Below are 19973 nucleotides of genomic sequence, written 5' to 3' on the forward strand. Positions count from 1 at the left end.
CATAATCTTATTTATGAAAGCATGCATGTATAGACAGTGAAACTTGGAGATTAAGTGGTGTAGTTGCATGACAGAAGAAAAGAGGAAGTGCAAGAGAAAAAGATGATAAGTATAAAAAACAACATGAATGTAAATAATAAATTGGGGGAGGATAAAAACTTGTTTTTACAGGGAAGTGGAGAAGGGTCAATGAATAAGATGCTAGAGAAGAGATGCTGTCGTGTGTGAATACCATTATGGGTCGATGGAGAGAGTATTTTGATTTTGTAAACGTATAGGAAAGATGAGAGACTTGAAAAGTTTCTAAAATTTGGTAAGATCTTTGGATGGAACATTTTTACTAGAAATTCAATTAAGGGGTTGAAAAATATGTATAAAATGTAGAGTGAATCTCATATACAAGAAAGAGATACATTGCACGAGTGGGTTCTAAAACTGAAAATTTTCAATTCCAACATAATTTACTAAGGCATCCAGCTCATAACCCCCAAACTCCTCCCTATTCTCCATTGTTTTCAGTCAGATGGCCTTAATCCTTTCTAAAGATGTTACTTAATCAAATCTATTCTCTTTTGAACGTAATAGAAATATCTATTACACACACAAGTTCTTATATCTGAAAGTTTTCATGTTGAACATCCATATCTAGGAAACTATATATAAATATATTTTTTTATATATGTACATATATATATATATGTATATATATATATATGTATATATATATATATATATATATATATATATATATATATATATATATATATATATATATATATATATATATATATATATATATATATATATATATACATAAATAAATAAATAACATAAGGCTACAACACAATACAACTCTTCTTTAGATGTAGCAATCAATAAAAGTAGCTTCTGTGGTTGATTTGCGTAGAGCTTGGCTCAAATGTAATTAAATCAATGATCAGTACTGGCCTATAGCCAACCAGTCCACCCAGTTAGCAACCCCATGGCAAAGGACTTGTAGAGAGAAACTGGCAGGCAGCACTCTGCTGATGCCACCCTCCCAAAAAGAGCGTACGCATCAGTGCCTGTTTGTGTGACGTAATGGTCTTTGTTTATATCTAGATATAATCATATTATATTAGGAATGGCTGTTATTTACCGTAAATATACAAATAGTTAGACCTTCGATCAATTTCGATTATTAAAAATCTGATAAAGGTCATTACACTATACCTTTCAATTAAATGAGAGGATCTAAAAATCCCTATAAAATCAGAATCCATTTTTATTACGAGTTATTAGTTCACCAAGCATGCGAATGAAAAAATGGAGCAACAAATCACCTTAAAAATAAAGCCAAAACCACTTTCTCAGACAAGAATGGTTAAAAGCCAAAACCAGTTTAAGCCATGGAAGATAAAACTCTACTCTTACCAGATGTTCTTAGTGTACATCAAGGGCGTTGCCTCCGTAGAACTACGTAAAAATAAGAAAATGTGAATAGCCCAAATAGAAAGAGTACAAGAGCATTTTCTGTTAAAAAATAACACAGAAATATAGAAAATAATGATGAATAAAGCAAAGAAAAAATACAAATACTTATTTTCCTGGATGATTTTCAATTCTCCCCCAACAATATATCACAATTAGTAAGTTTTTAAAGACACAACACTTCTAGCATGATATTTACCTATTTTCTACTTCGTTGTTTAGGTTAGTGTGTAAAAGCTTTTTTGTTTTGTCGGGCAAAGCTTACACAAGTGTCATTGCAAACGTAATTGGTTTGGATTATATTTTCTTTCATGTTTATCTTTTTTTATTTCTCCTTTATATTGTTTTCCTTTACTACTGCATTTATATCTGCCAATTATTCTGCTATTCCAGTTTGGGTTGCACTTGATCTATAATAATAATAATAATAATAATAATAATAATAATAATAATAATAATAATAATAATAATAATTAAAATAATAATAATAATAATAATAATAATAATAATAATAATAATAATAATAATAATAATAGTAATAAAAGTAACAATTACCAGTAGAAGTAGTAAATATAGAGAAAATTGCCACCCTACAAAAGTGTTAACAATATTGCTAATAATAGCTATTGTAAGAATGGCTATCAATTGCAGCAGCAATTGAGAAAAAACAGTAAGACTTTTAGTAAATACTGATAAGTCATTAACAGTAGTAAGGACACACTGGTGCTAATTATAGTATTGGTAGTCGTCGAAATCAATAAGAGATACCAGAAACTCACAGTTGGTATTATATGCTTTCATTCTGAGACAGCAATCCTAATAAAAGATGATGAATAAACCATGAGAAAATAAAAGAGTACAGAAAGATTCCATGGAGGACATACCTATACTAGGCAATTCAATGTCACCGCCATATTCTGCGGTCAAGATACATGAAACTTGTTAGAGAAGTGAGATCATAGCTCAAGAATCCTTTGTTCTCTAGGAAGAAGAAGAAGAAGAAGAAGAAGAAGAAGAAGAAGAAGAAGACGAAGAAGAAGAAGAAGAACACTGGAATGGTAAAATAAAGAAGCAGAAGAATATACAGTACTCCACGTTAGAGAGATTGTAACAAAAAAGTTATATGGCCGATGAAAATGGATTTAAATACATATAATGACTTTGAAAGTGTCGATAGACTTCAAGTTGTAGAAATTAAAATTCAAAGGAAGGGGTATATTCAGCCCAGCAACATAACTGATTGAAAGATTAAACATCAATTCAAAGGAGAAAAGAGGGAAAACGCAGTCAAAAGAACTAAAACTGCATCAATGACAAACATTGAGGATCCAACGGATGTTAGAGTACCCATAGATGAAGATGTATTCTGGAATAATGCAAGCAAGATATATGTAAGAAGCAATAATTAAATACAAATTGTAAAAAGAGGTACAATAAAAATAAAAAAATACAGTAAAGTTGCAAAGTTACGACACAACTGCTAAGACAAAAGGCAACGTTAACAATAATATTAATATTAATATCAATATTAATAATAACGAATGATGGATAAAAGAGGCCGGCATAAATTTGATACATTGCCTTCGGGCCAAAATTAGAGGAGTTACCTGAATCACGCACCCCGTCCATCCTGCAAGGCCTGTGTGCTTTGTCATATTGCAATATTGCTGACTTATCTGGCATAACTTTTTTGTCATTCAAATCTTTAATCCTCACCGTATTTTGGCATTTTTCATAACGCGGAAGGCTATGGGGCCTTTGATACGAACCCCCATCGTATTTGGTCCCTAAATAAGCTAGAGGCCCAGAACAAAAGCTAGTGTGTCGGGTGTCACGAGATGAAGTGATTGGTACCTGTTTCAAGGTCCTCGGTCAATTAGTGATTTCTGAGGTCATATTATGTTTCAAAACTGGACACATAGTTTTTTTCTCAATTACACCTAAACTAATCAGGACAAGGGAATTGGGTTTGCGCCATTGTGTTCCTCTTGTTGAGTCGCGACGAATGGTGTACATTATTTACCTTGAAAAGTAAATTGGAAATTTTACCTCAGTTCAAGGTCACGAGTTAGGCACCCCTGGTGGGTGATATTGGCAACCATCGGAAACGGTGACCCAAATGAACAAAGCTTCAACAAGTTTTACGTGTTGTGTGCACTTTTTGGATTAGTGGCTCTTCTTGTTTCTCAGTTAGGGCTGACAAAAAATAATCCATCACATTTGGCGTGCCATGTTCCACCAATCAATCTGCAACCAGCACATTAAGATTTCCTCAGTGCTAGCGTTTCGAATAATGCCACCCCCATCACGATCGACCCAGTTGTTTGGCTTCGAGATTTGAAAATACTTGAACACACCCTACCCCTTATAATCACAAACATCTCAGGCTCAACTTTTCTTTCGTCACCCAGATCTAATTTTGGATAATCTACGTCAGGTAAGATATATCTTTTTTTAAATCTCAGCAATTTTTCCAGGATTAGACAGAGGACGTAAAAGGTCTAGGCATGTGTGGGAGCACAGTTTCCATGGAACAGCATGACTATGACAGTTGAATTACACGCGGGGGCTGATAAATATAAAGACCTCAGCCTGTCTCAGATCTCGGTTATGACTGCTGTGTTGAATTTGTGTCCATTTTTCATGCCTTCTGCTTATTTTGTTTAAAATTTGCTGTGCTTGTTGTTGAATAGTTTGACTTGAATCATCATAAATTCAAAATGCCAAAGGGTGTTTGTGGTACCGTGCCAAAGGCAAGAGTTTTAGCAAGGCATCTGGATGCATGTGATTTTGATGACCACGCACAAGTCCAGTCATCAACAAGTTGTAGAATAGAAGAAGATATGCATCAGAAGCAGGATTTAATACACATACTGGAGCCATACAGTAATTTAGAGGAGACTGAAGATGCTATAATGAACTCATGTCCGAAGAAGGAGAGGACAAAGATGAGAGTGAAACTGAAGAAAGAGTAAGTCGAGTAAAGAAATGATGGAAATATATTTCCATAGGAAAAATACAGCTTCAATGAAAAAGTCAAAATAGACTTCTGTACTTTTTTTCCTTTTTTACTCAACTTCAAAAGGAAAATAATAGAGAAAAAACAATCCTGATTCTAGAAAGAAAAGAATGGAAATGAATAACTAGGCAATGCACAGATATTCTATGGTGAAATATAATCTCAAAAGCTGGAAATGATTATACAGGAGTTGATGATAATAGGGTTGTGGCATGGATAATTTATCTGCTGACAATTATTCTGAACGCAATGGGTTTTAAAGAAGTGAATACAAAATTATAGACAGAGATTGTTTTCTTGATAGTTCCTAGGGCTTAAGGTAATCCCACAGTCGCAGGTCACATGGCAGTGAAGCAGACAAAGTTCAAAGGGTTAGCGCTGGTCAGCCTCTCACCCCCATTCCATCCTCAATTTACCTGAACTGAAGGACAACAGCAATGATGGGTAGACCACCATCCATACATTCTTTCCCAACACCAGGAATGATGGTAACTATCCTTACCATCCCTCTTAGATGTTTCCACTTTTTTCACAACTGAGCTGCTCTTTTGCCTAATAGAAGAAATGAAATGGTTACACCAAATACATAAAAGAGGAGCAGTAGAGATCATTGGTGTATCCATGGAGTGAGTGCAATGTCACTGTCATTGAGCAATATCTTGGCATTGTCTTGTGGATGGGTATTATTGGCTTGCCACAGATGAGGGTGTTTTGGGCAAGGAACAATATGTACTCTGAGTCTTTTTCGACAACAATGAGACTTGTTGTGATAGGGAAATACTTTTACGCATTCAACAGGCAGGCCATACCAAAGGATGATAAAGACAAGTTGATCATCATTCGGCCTGTTACAAAGTACATCCGGGAAATATACCAGAGCATGTATGTCCTAAAGAAACATTTATTGTTGGATGAAGGAATGTTGAAGTAGAAAGGGAGTCTATCAATTTAGGTATATAAGCTAATGAAACATGTGACGTACGGCATAAAACTTTACTTTCTGTGCAAGGCTCACTCAGATAATGTCCTTGATTTCATTGTTTAATATGACCTTTCTTCGTTTCTGTGTGATAGCATTTTTTGAGTCATGGATCAGCACTTTGGCAAATGTTGGTATGTCTTCATGGATAGCTTTTATAATTATATTGCCCTCACACTAGAACTTAATGAAAATAACACTCATTGTAACGGTACTCTCCGTCTTAGAGGTGCATCAAACTCCGCAAAGACTGACAAAAAAACCAGTTCTTGCATTGGGGAGAAATGATGTTGGGAGTAAAGACTATGCATTTGTCATAAGCTGGCAGGAAATCAGGTTAGTTAGCCTGATTATTAACACATACATTGACAGTGTTGGATATAAGTAAACTTCCTAATTTATTAATTTTATTTGAGACTTTCTTTCATTTTTCCTTAATGCCTTATTTAATTTGGATGTACAATATGATTGTTTATTTTTTACAATCTGATGATTATTTACCAAGAGCTTTCTGGGAAATTATAGATTTGACTTAACAAGAATAATAAAGCAGAGTTTGACTGAGGCACATTTTGTTTTGGATCCCGGTAATTTTCTTTCCTTGTTGGAAGTCTTCTGTCTTTGTTCGCTCCCATTGTTGCTGTCTGAATGGAGCAAATAGCCAACACCGAGAAGTTCGCCCACAAACAGAGGGTAGTCAGAGTGGCTAGTTTGTTTATGAAGAAGTGACAATGGAGAGGCCGAGGTCATGAGGCCATATATCAAGTATATATTGGTAGTGTGGACCTTTTTAAGCAGCTGATGAACTATTATTCATTTGCAAAGAGGCCACTTTACTGGACCAAGAAAACTGGCTTTTACCTGCTGCAGCTTGCTCTTCTGAATTCCTTTGCTGTCTATACCACAAATAGTACAGATAGGAAAAAGCTTTCCTTTCGTGAGTTTCAAGAAGTGATCACTGATACCCTTCTGTACTATAATGATGATGAGTGGCCTTACTCTGGCTCCATGATGGACACTGCCCGTTCTTTGTTTCCTGACAAAAAAGCCAATTATTATCACTGCAGTTTCCCTTCTCCACCGCTTGGTGCTCTTCAAGTGCCTGCCCAGTGGTCATTCGATTACAGCTGATCCTCCTCGACAAGTAACTCCTGAGGAGGTAGATGATCCTGAACCTGTCTCCCGGAGAATGATTCGTGATCTTCAAGGCTGGTTGAGGCCTGGAAACCATCAACAAGAGAAAATTGAAGGTGACTTTTGGCAGAAATGGTGTTGTGTGTACTTTGTGAATGACATAAGGCGTTACAAAACATTTTGGTGCTCAAAGTGCAAGATTATCTTCGGTTTCCGGCGTGGCTGCTCCTGGAAATATCATTCCGAATAGAAGCTCTGGTCCTTTACGCCCAAGTCCATCGAAATAGGATTGAGGGCGAGAAAGAAACCTTTAAAGCTGCCTATGTTCCTCCACTTATAAAAAAAATGCAAGATCCCTCAAAATAGCAAATGAAAGGGAAGAAAAATAAAAATCTTGAAGGACCATGGTAAAAGATTAGCAATGCTAATTCATTGCTTTATTTTGTAATTTTCCTATATATATATACATATATATATATATATACAGTGTGTATATATATATATATATATATATATATATATATATACAGTGTATATATATATATATATATATATATATATATATATATATATACAGTGTATATATATATATATATATATATATATATATATATACAGTGTATATATATATATATATATATATATATATATATATATATATATATATATATATATATATATATATATATATATATATATATATATATGGGTGTGTGCATCATTCATGTATACAATTAGATGCTTTTTTTATTTCCAATTTTATTCCATGATTGCTGCATTTGGTCATATATTTTTCATATTCGTATATAGTTTAGTTTAGGGAAGTTTATAGTGATGTATGATATATTAGATATTTAATTGTCTTGTAAAATGAGATCACAATGAACACTCTACCGTAAATAGCAGTCACCGAAGCCGTTTCAATGGATTTATTTGATTACGTATTGCTGGGAAGTTTTGAAAGAAAATGAGAATTTTGTTGTTCAATTTCTGCTATTATTTACGCACATGAAATATTAATTAATCATATAAATTTATACATCCTTTGAAAACTTATTTTTCCGGCCATACGGTAAAACATTTGTTATTGTATTTGAAATACCGGTATTCTTCTAAATAACACTTTAGTAACACTATCCCCTTTTTAGCTGGATCGCAACATTTAATTTTGTTATATTTTTTCCATATTTCTATATATCTTAGAAAATCTTTTATTGATGAAAGATTTATTTAGCTGTGAAATGACACTACAGTGAACACTAGCACTGAAACAAAAAAGTCACCGAAGCCGTTTCAATTTACTTATTTGTATGCACAATCTTGCTGTATATCTTGAAAGAAGAGAAGAATTTTATTGTTCAATTTCTGGTATCATTTTCATGCATAGAATGTTGACTAATTATATAAATTTATATAACATTTGAAAGATTATTTATTCAGATATATGGTAAAAATATAACAATGTATTTTGAATAACACTATTTTTCTAAATAACACTTTAGGAACACTTTCTAGTTACAAGTCCGTGCAAAAAACATGAGACATGATAACTATCAGCAAAACCATTTAGACGTTTTGCCAATAACCATTAAAAAACTTTAGATAATATGAAGCTATAGAAAGTGGGCAGTGATAGGCAGGGCTAGAGTAACAATAACCATATTTACCTTAAGAAATAACATTATTAATTCACCTAAAAGTGCAAAAAGAACCACTTCTAGTCAACTGGCGAAAAAATAACTGATAACTCAGGGGTTGAGTAATCGCTGGCTTTTAGAAACTCAAAGGAAAAATACAAATTGTGTCTACACAAAGGGCTGAAAAAATATAGCTGCAAATGAATCTAATGAGAAGGGAGGAAACTACATACACATGGAATGAGGATTTTTTTATTTCCACTCATGTCAACAGAGAGAGAGAGAGAGAGAGAGAGAGAGAGAGAGAGAGAGAGAGAGAGAGAGAGAGAGAGAGAACCACAAACGCTCATTACTTTATAAATATGCTTGGCAGTTCAGGATCAAACATTTTTATAAACAATTACACGTTATTAAAAAGAATTGTAATTTTACTTAAAAATTATATGAGGTTAAGCAATTGTGAATACATACAGTAGCAGCATTTAGTAATATTACTTTTCAACATGAAGAGGGAAAAACAATAACAAGGTAAATAAATAAAACATAAGCAAAGCATGTTAAAAATTATTTTTGAACTTAATAAAACATTTAATAGACCACGTGTGATCTAAATTACCCAAAAAAGTAATAAGTAGTGGGAAAAAGTGTCGGAAACCAGAAAAAAAGCCTTAGTCTTTACTAATGTCATTTCCTCATCCCACATTCGAATGTCACTACGGTCATCACTACTAATAGCCTAACACCCTTGCTGGAATTACTACTACTACTACTACTACTAATGCTAATACTAATAGAGGTATTTACAATCTGTTGACTAAGTGTTTGTTATTAGAAATTAATTTGTACTTTATACCTAAATCATGTTTACCTTTAGCTATTAGATTTTGGAGTTCCTATACTGTATAATTATACTCTTTTATATAAAAAAAATTTCAAGTGATAACGGGTAACTTTCTCTTATAAACATAAAATGTATAAGGGACTAAGGTTATCAGTACTTGAATAGATAAAACTATTATATGGCGTAATTTGTAATCCGTGTAATATACACACCTAGAAAAATAGATGGGGTTATTTATAAAATGTATTATTTTCGCAAATCACTCGCAAAAAAAAAAAAAAAAAAAAAAAAAAAAAAAAAAACAGGATGATACTTCTAACTACTGATCAAGATCTTACTGGACTCTTTGTCAGGCCAGGCTCTATGTACTAATGTGAACAGTCTGAACTTTGTCTATGAATATTAGGAAACATTTCCTCGAGTAAAATAAGAATAGGATAAACAATATGGATGGGTATTAGAGGGTAAGAAATTTATACAATAATATGTTAAAGTATTCATAAGAGAACACACAACTTTTCTCGACAGAATCAATTTTATATTGAAAAAGAATGAAAAGAGAATACTCTAAAACACGAACAATAAAGACATTTACTGTCATGAAAAATCATGGTTTAGTTTCTATATTCCAAATCGTGAATACTTATTTTAGGAAAAGAAATAAAAAGAGCTTGATACTGAGAAAAATTCATTCAGGGAGAAAGGCAAAATAATTTCTAATGTTCTAATGATGAAAAATTGTGGCCATATGCAAAAAAAATTAAATTGCAAATAAGAAAGACGTGTGTGCTACATTGAAAGTGTATTAAAGAAAACTTGTTGCTCCTTAATTTATTTTTAGATTTGAAAAAATTATATAAGAAATCTTGTACATTTTACGAAAAAGGTTGCACGGTTGGACCAATAAAAGAATAAGTACGATAGAAATTACAGATGACTTACATAGATAATTTTAACTGGGCCCATTAACTATAGTTAAACGCTCAGCGTTCCGCCCCAGCGGAAGAGAACAAACCTCCCAGGAGATACACACCAAGGATCCACTAGACCGGAAAGGTTTGTAATTTTGAACACAGAATTTGGCCTGTAAAGGACCCTAAGATGATAAGCATAACTGCATAGCGGGAAAAAAAGACACCATTCGAGAGGCTTCTGACATCGATGGACCTATAAGTAACTCTAAATCATTAATGGCACAATAGAAGGCTGTTATCTAACTCCACCACAAAGGGCACTATCAGTATAATGCTCGGAAAATAGCTTAATTGTTGGAAGATATTTTGACATTGATAAAAAATTTCCTATTTTATTCAGGGATCATCCAATGGGTTCTAAGCTCTTCTTTTTTCTTCGGACTTATTAGTCCCATTGTATAGCAGGGTCGGCTGCTCGAGTAAACATTTTTCAACTATTTCTATTCCTTGCATCGTCTTTCCACAGTCTCACCCCAACCATATCCCTCCTCACCACATCCATACATCAGGGGCACACTCCATCTCCATCCTCTCTAATGGATTTTTTTTTACCCTTAAGACATTCTAAACAACATTTAAAAGAAAAAGACTTAATTGATAAGTTATTAAAAAATATTTGTTCCTACATTTATACAAACTCATGTCTCTCACATAAGAGAATGATTACTGCGCAATCTGTAATAGGGCAGTTAAAAGATTCAACGAGGTGTCAAACAAGGAAAAAAGAAGGAAAAAAGAAGGTTCCTCCTCAGGATAAGCCATTGACATTTCAGGTGGATGACACATTGCAATTGCTGTGGCCTTTCGGAGGATTGTTTAAAGCATGCCGTTCAGCTGGACACCAGCAACAGCCTCCATCAGCTATACCTTTGAAGGACGTCAGTGTCTGTGCCTGAGTCTACAGTTGCCTCTCTTCCACAATTGGAGGCTTTGGAGGGAGACTATTCTCCTAGGAGGTCTTTAAATGAACAGTGCCCTTCGTCTTCTCATCACCAAAAGTCGGAGGATACAAGATCCAGGAAGCGAGTGCATGATCCTCTCCATGAACAAAGGACTTCTTCAGAGTGTAGCTCTTGCCAACCTCTGTCAGATCCTTCTTCTCTTGAGGAGGTTCATAGATGTACCTCCCATAGGCGGCCTACTCCATCTAGGTTTCCTAGAGACACCTCTCATCACGCCCCTTCTCCAGATGCGCATCCACCTCACGCACCTCATCCAGAAGCACCTCCTCCAAAGAAATTTCACCTCACTACTCCAACTCCCATCATACCTCAACCTCTAGCTGCACCTTCTACAGACAAAGGCCTCCTAAAACGGCCTCCTCCCATTGAACCTCAGCCTCCAGACATGCCTCACCCAGACACAATTCCACTCCTCTATGCTATGGTTCAATCTGTGTCTAAGCATGCTTCCTGTGAGCCACCTGAAGATGTCTCCTTTGGTCATGCTTCCTCTAGACGACCTGTGGTTAGGAAAGTGAACCCTATTGCATCTCCTAGCCCGGCCCCAATAGCAGTAAAGTCAGTTCCCACCCAGATGGATGCCAGATTCCTTGACATGCAAATCATCCCGATCGATTTGGCCAATAGAATAATTATCACTTGTTACCCCTAGAGATTGCGTCTGTATCTCGGTGATGGAAGAAAGAGGCCTTGAAAGCTGCTACGGTACAGGTTAGAGCAAAATCTGTTTTTTACCATCCAGGTCCAGCATGTCACAAGCCCCGCCCTGTAGCCTTGACTGCAGCATCCCTACACAGGTAGTCTAAAGACTGTAAGACCAAGCCTAAGAGTTCTTCCAGTCCTCCAAAAGATTCCAGGTTTGCAAAAGCCAGCAAGAAATCTCAGCCTGCATGAGAAACAAGCAGGGGCACTGCTGCAGCACCTCTTCCCCCTAAGCCTTCGTTTAGGTTGGAGGATCAAGACTTGTATGAAAACTAAGACGCCCTCTGAAACGAGTGGAGAACAATTTCTGAGACGATTGAAGATTTTGGACCAGATTCGGACGACTCTGACTTAATTCTGCCGAATCCAGCAACATCATCATATTTCCTATTTTTTTTCTTTTATTATGAAAATACAATTACGTTTCATTAACTTACATTTTTTTCTTTCTTAAAGCAAAAAGTAAACTCGTAAATAACAAAGCTATCCTTCTCTTACTGTTATAAAAAGAAATGAGAAAAATTAGAAATAAAACAACGTTCCAGAATTTAAATCCAGACTCCGATTTATATTAAAATCTAATCAGCTGTTCCATAGAACATAAAAGTATATATATATATATATATATATATATATATATATATATATATATATATATATATATATATATATATATATATATATATATATATATATACACAGTATATATATATACAGTATATATATATATATATATATATATATATATATATATATATATATATATATATATATATATATATATATATATATATATATAATATATATTATGACGTGAAGATATGCATGCACACGCACCCGTCAAAGATGATGGCTAAATATTTTGAAAGATATGCATGCACACGCACCCCCTTTCGCCAGGGTATGACTAGTTTGTCTTCCTCCAACACGAGTGACGGGGAGAGCTGAGTTTAGTCATAAACTTGTTCTTTATTATATAGGGGACATATGATTTATTACAAATTTTCCGTAAACCAGTTTGCAGACAAAAAAAAAAAATACCCCTAATCGAAGATATAATAGAATTAACTCTGTTTATAATAATTCTAGATGGTTAGTAATCACATCCTTATTTATATTCCTCTTTGAAAGGTTTATCATCGATTTGTAGGATCGGCACTACTTTTCATACACAATTACATTACTTGCCATTGAACATGCTCTTAATCGCTTTCCTAATGATTATGTATGTATGTATGTGTGTATGTATGCATACATACATATATATATATATATATATATATATATATATATATATATATATATATATATATATATATATATATATATGTATGTATGTATGTATGTATATATATATATATATATATATATATATATATATATATATATATACTGTATATATATCTCTATCTATCTATCTATCTATCTATCTATCTATCTATATATATATATACTATATATATATATATATATATATATATATATATATATATATATGTTAATGAATATAGGTACTTAGGACAGACAATCTTTCTCAAGAAAATGAGACCGAAGTCAAATAAAGAATATGCATGGGATGGAGAGCTTTAAGTAAGTAAAATGCGAGTTTGAAATGTAAAATGGCCCCTTATTCAAAAAAGAAAAGTATTTAATCAGATGGTCTTGCCAATATCAACTCATACATCAGAAACATGGAGCCTACAGAGTGTTGAAGAATATGCGCACTTAGGACAGTAAGTGTTTCTCCAGGACACGAGACAGAAATAAAAAAAACATAAGCATTTGGTAAACAAAATGAGATTAATAAAAGTGGAATGCCACTTACTCTTAAAAGAAAATTATTTAATGAGATTGTCCTACCATTATTAAATTATGCATCAGAAACTTGGAGCTTTACTAAAGCCTTTGAACATAAGCTAATTAAAACTCCAAGAGCTATGGAAAGAATAACGATGGGAATAACGCTAAGATACAGAAAAAGTGCAACATGGATACGAGAGCAAACTAAAGTAGAGAATATTATAACAATATGTAAGAAAAAAAAATGGACATGGGCAGGTGTACCAACCGTGTGTCACACGATCGTACATAGTAACGACATTTCATTTTGTGTATATATTATGCTTGTATCTTTGCTCTCCCCTCGCACTAAAAAGAACCTGAAATAACATGCATGTTTTTCTCACCGTTAACTGTTAACTGACGCGATGACGGTTTGAACAGGAAATTTCCTGTTGCATTGAGTTTTTATATATAAAGGAGAGTGTTCTGTAATAAAGTTACTCAGTTGCCTTCATCCTGCCTTTGAGTCACAACCTTTTCTCGGCCCATCACATTGGTGACCCCGGAAGTCGACTCGCTCCTCCCGCCTTCCACCCCCTCTCGCCCCACCGTCGTTGGTACTATGGCTGCCCCATTGAAACTTTCGTCATTCGCCAGCGGAGAGGCGTTTGCTTGGTTTCAGCACGCAGAAGTCCAGATTCGCATCAAGGGCGTGACTCGCTCAACCACCATAGTAGATTATGTTCTCGCGGAGATACTCGAGGACACCTTCCCGGAAATATTCGACTGGCTTTGTGAACAAGGAGATACCCTAATAGCATATGATGCCCTCAAAACATACCTACTGCAACAGTACTCGCCGTCGAAAGCCACCCGTATAGCAAAGCTTTTTCAGCTCTCGCAACAACTGTTGAGGGACCAAAGGGCTTCGCTTGCCCTCAGGGAAATGACCAGTATCGCTCGCCTACAACCTGCCGCAGACGGCTCTCCTCATGAGGTGAACCTACTTCGTGCCCTTTGGATACGCTGTTTACCCAAACCTGTACGCGCTGCCATACCCGATGTCGATAGTTTACCCATAAAGGACTTGATGACCAAAGCCAACGCCTTTATGGACAGCCACTGCAAGACCTCCATCAACGCCTCCACTCCTGACAAAGAGGACGCCTATTCAACGTCAACCGAAGTTGACGTGAATGCCGTAGGACATACACGTCTACCCCGTGACGTACCGAAGCAGCGACAAAGCCACCCACCACCCACCACTCGCTCGCGCCCCAACCAACGACTTCTTCAGCCACTTACTACCTCCCATCCGCCACAGTTTTGCTACTACCACTTCAGATTAGGGGCAACCGCGAAGAAATGTGCCAAGGATTATCAGTGGCCATAAAACGTGTCAGTAGGCCATCGCTGGTGGCAGTGGCCTCCCGTGTTTCTAATCTTTTCTTTTTACATGATGCAGGAACGGGCGTGCGATTTTTGGTAGACACGGGTGCTTGTCGTTCTCTTTTGCCAAGGGAACTTTTCAGAACACCACGTAGTCTGTCTACATCTGCCGACGTCCGTTTGGTAGCTGTCAACGGATCTGCGATACTCACCTACGGTTACGAGAACCTCACATTATCATTTGGAAACGGTAAATTTAATTGGAAGTTTCTCGCTGCTGACGTCACATTGCCAATCCTCGGTGCGGATTTCTTCTCTCAATTCCACCTTCTTGTCGATGTCGCCCATCAACGATTGGTCAATGCAGACTCGTACTTAACGACACCTCTTCAACCCGCCCCCTGCAACCTCGCTCTCCACATCAGCGCACCCACGGATGCCTACACCCACCTCCTCACGTCGTACCCAGAAGTTTTCCGTCCAGAACTTCCCCAAACGCCCACGGCTCCTGCCAAGCATGGTATTTATCACCATATCAAGACGCGGGACCCCCAGTCTTTGCAAAATTCAGACGTCTGGCACCGAAACGATTGGCAGCCGCCAAACAGACGTTCGCCGAAAAGGAGGAAGTGGGCCTTTGCCAAAGGGCCTCCAGCCCATGGTCATCACCCTTACACGTCATTCTGAAGAAACACGGCTACCTCCATCCGTGCGGGGATAACAGGTGCCTGAACATGCATAAGGAACCGGATCACTACCCCCTCCCAAACATCGCCGATGTGACCTCCTACCTGCGCAAAGGAAAGGTTTTCTCTATGCTCGACCTCATGAAGGGGTATTATCAGGTGCCTATGAACCCAGAAGACATCCCAAAGACCGCCATCACCGCTCCGTTTGGTACATACACCCTCAACTACTCCTGTTTTTGGCCTTCGTAATGCTGGGGCCACGTTTCAACGTCTCATGGATGGCATCTTAGGGGACCTCCCCTTCTGCGTATGTTATGTGAACGACATACTGTACTTGTGTTCTCCTCCTCAAAAGAGCAACACCTCCGTCACCTGCGCATCATTCTCGACTGCCTGCAACAAAACGGCCTTGTAGTCCGGTACGACAAGTTTACCTTTGGCGCCAATGAAGTGTCGTTCTTAGGGCACCGCATCAATCCTGAAGGAGTCCATCCCCTCCCTGAGAAAGTAGCAGCCATTCAGGACTTCCCCGCACCCTCGACCGTCAAAGCTCTGCAGGAATTCTTGGGCATGATCAACTATTATCACCGTTTTCTGCCAGCCATTGCTGCCACTCTTGCTCCCCTGTACACCTCCCTCAAGGACAAGCCAAAGGACCTGAAGTGGCTGTCCGTCACTTTCGCCATTTCTTAGAAGGTACGCCCTTCATCATTCGCACAGACCACATGCCTCTGGTGCACGCCTTCCCTCGACAGTCTGATGACTGGTACGCCCGTCAACGCTGACATCTCTCCGCCGTGGCTGAATACAATTGCACCCTTCAATACGTCCCTGGGAAAATGAATCCCGTTGCCAATGCCCTGTCAAGAAACATGTTGGCTGCCATTCAACTGGGATTGGATTACAACGCTTTGGGTGAAGCCCAACAACAGGATCCAGAGTATCAAGCATGTAGGACATCTTGCACGTCCCTCCATTGGGAAGACTTCCCCCTCGAAGACTCCAACACCACCCTCCTCTGTGATGTCAGTACTGGTAGACTTCGACCTTGGATTCCTGCTCCCATGCGCCGGCAGGTGTTTGATTTCATTCATGGCCTTTCACATCCCTCGTGCCGTTCTACTGCACAGCTGCTGAAGACGGAGTTCATTTGGCACGGCATTTCTATGGATGCTAAGGATTGGGTACGCGCCTGTACTTCTTGCCAAACTTCCAAAGTACATCGACACACACATTCAGGAGTGGGCACCATTCCTCAACCTCAGCATCGTTTCCCACACATTCACGTCGACGTTGTAGGCCCCCTACCCACATCACAAGGACATCGTTACCTGTTTACCGTCATCGACCGCTCCACTCGTTGGCCTGAAGCCATTCCCATGGAAACTGCAACGTCCACCTCATGTACATCTGTCTTACTCTCAGGATGGATTGCAAGATTTGGTATCCCTGAGCATATTACTTCTGACAGGGGTACCACTTTTACTTCTCAATTGTGGACATCATTAGCAATTCTCCTGGGCATCACCCTACATCAGACAACTGCCTACAACCCCGCTGCCAATGGAATGGTTGAACGTTTTCATCGCACCCTCAAAGCAGCTTTGATGTCCCGCTGCAAGGATTCCAACTGGTTTACTCAGCTCCCCTGGGTCCTCCTGGGACTAAGGACCACTCCTAAAGACGCCCTCGACGTCTCGGCAGCTGAAATGGTGTATGGCGACCCGTTGGTCGTCCCTGCCGAATTTTGTCCTTCTACAACCTCCTCCGACGATCTCAAGCACATACGTCACGTCGTGGGAAAATTTACTCCTTGCCGCCAGACTTACAAGCCCCAGCGAAGCATCACATACCAACAGACTTGCACTCTGCAACGCACATCTTCCTGCGCAACGACACTAGCAAGCCACTGCTAACGCCCCCTTGTGATCCGACGCAGTCCGAAAGCATTCCTACTAAACATTCGTGGCAAAGAAGACTGGGTCTCCATTGATTGTCTAAAACCTGCTTATCTCCTGCCAGATGACCTTCCTACAGTTCACCTTTCTAGATCAGGGCACCCTATTTAACACGTACAGTATGTCATTTTTAGGGGGGGGAGCCATGTACGAACCGTGTGTCACACGATCATACATAATAACGACATTTTTTTTTTTGTATATATTATGCTTGTATCTTCGCTCTCCCCTCGCACTAAAAAGAACCGGAAATAACATGCATGTTTTTCTCACCGTTAACTGTTAACTGACGCGGTGTCGGTTTGAACAGGAAATTTTCTGTTGCATTGAGTTTTTGTATATAATGGAGAGTGTTCTGTAATAAAGTTACTCAGTTGCCTTCATCCTGCCTTTGAGTCACAACCTTTTCTCGGTCCATCACACAGGATATATAACGAGAACGACAGGTAATAGATGGACTTTAAGAATAACAGAACGTTTGAGATACTACTGCTAGTGTTATTGGGTACTTTGACTGGCCAGACAGTACTACATTGACTCCCTCTCTCTGATTACAGCTCAATTTTTCTTTGACTACATATACACGGAATAGGCTGACCTATTCGTTATACATTCTCCTCTGCCCTCATGCACCTGACATAACTGAGATCACCAAACTATTCTTCTTCGCTCTAGGGGTCAACTACTGCAAAGTAATTGTTCAGTGACTACTTTCCTCTTGGTAAGAGTAGAAGAGATTATTCAACTATGGTAAGCTGCTTCTCTAAGAGGAAAATCCAAATTTTAATTCACTGTTCTCTAGACTTCGGTAGTGCCCTAGACAATGTACCCTCTGTACCATGGTCTTGGCTTAGAACTCTCTTGCTTGAGGACACACTCGAGTACATTATTCTATCATATTTCTCTTCCTCTTTTTTTCTGAAGTGTTTATAGTTTATACTGTATATGAAGATATAATTTAATGTTGTTACTGTTCTTGAAATATTATATTTTGATTGTTTATTACTTCTCTCGATGTATATCTATTTCTTGGTTTCCTTTACTCACTGGGCTATTTTTCCCTGTTGGAGCCCTTGGGCTTATAGGGTTGTAAATTAGCTTATAATAAAAAGAAAATAATAATAATAATAATAATAATAATAATAATAATAATAATAATAATAATAATAATGGGTCCCAGAGATCGCAAAAGAAGCACGGGAAGGAAGAGAAGACGATGGAAGGACCATAAGCAGGACATGTCTTACAGTGAACTAGTGACGGCTGATGATATATATATATATATATATATATATATATATATATATATATATATATATATATATACATATATATATATATATATATATATATATATATATATACTGACCTTTTCTGTTTTAAATAAAAAGCCAGGCATAAACTGCACAAAAGTTGATATAATCTCTCTTTCTTTATGTCTAAAGACACTTCGTAACCCTAACTTACAGTTTGCTATCACTAGCATCATCACCTGAGTAATGAATCAACTGAGATACTTTCGCGTACAGGTGACATGGGACTGCAGTAAGAAATCAGGACCACCTACCTGTTCGAGAGAAGCGTGACCCTCCATATCGCCACCATATCAATACAGGAACGTCCGACTACGGTCTCCCGGACATAATGTAGGTAGAGGCCTAGAGGGGACAATATAAGGTTACATTAGCTGAAGGGAGGGCTTATTTTTATAATTACTGCTATAATAATAATAATAATAATAATAATAATAATAATAATAATAATAATAATAATAAACCAGAGAACCATTCAGTAAATAGTTTCAAGAAATATATTATAAAAACTTCAACTGGTGTTTTATTTATAAAGAAAAAAATTCCGCTTCTGTTTCTAGGAGAGCTATTAAAAACATTTTTAAAAAAGATTGCGATTAGTATTTAATGAATTTTTTTTTTCATTTTTAAAGAAGTATTATCACCTTGTGCATAAAAACTTTTCATGGCACCTCATTTAATTTGTGACGGTGTAAAGGTTTTATCATCCCACAGAACTCGAGAACTCAACTTACCACGGAATTCATGTACGTTGGTGTATGTTGATTAATAGCGAGGGTTAATTTTGTCCGTCCAATCTATCTCTTTATATTTTTTCTCACCCATAGTATTTATAAGTGCGTATGTTGGTGTATCATTGATGACTGAGGATCTTTGTCTTTTCCTTTGGTTCTATCTGTGAATTAGGAGTATTTGGACCTTGCTTGTACTTTAGTAATGTACTGTACATGGTTTTGTTCCCTTTCGCACTGGAGATTTTAATTTTCTATTTATGGCTTATGTGAATAAATAGGATTTTTAATTATATTATGAGCCTTTGCTTATAATCTTTCCTCCTTTTGTGATTCTGATACGTCAATCTCGGCTTTCAGTTGGAATAATGCAAAGAACCTGTAACACATAGT

General features: G+C 37.1%; 1 protein-coding gene across 1 annotated transcript in view; it reads right to left on the reverse strand.

The window, feature by feature from the left end:
- insc (inscuteable) overlaps positions 1–19145 on the reverse strand; it is a 496177-nt gene extending 477032 nt beyond the window's left edge. The window contains exon 1 of the mRNA XM_068384630.1: positions 19104–19145. Within this exon, the coding sequence (XP_068240731.1) occupies positions 19104–19130 (27 nt within the window). The 5' untranslated portion in view covers positions 19131–19145. The remainder of the gene's footprint in view (positions 1–19103) is intronic.
- Positions 19146–19973: the final 828 nt, after the last annotated feature.

This window comes from Palaemon carinicauda, chromosome 1 (genome assembly GCF_036898095.1).
Source record: "Palaemon carinicauda isolate YSFRI2023 chromosome 1, ASM3689809v2, whole genome shotgun sequence".
NCBI lineage: Eukaryota > Metazoa > Arthropoda > Malacostraca > Decapoda > Palaemonidae > Palaemon > Palaemon carinicauda.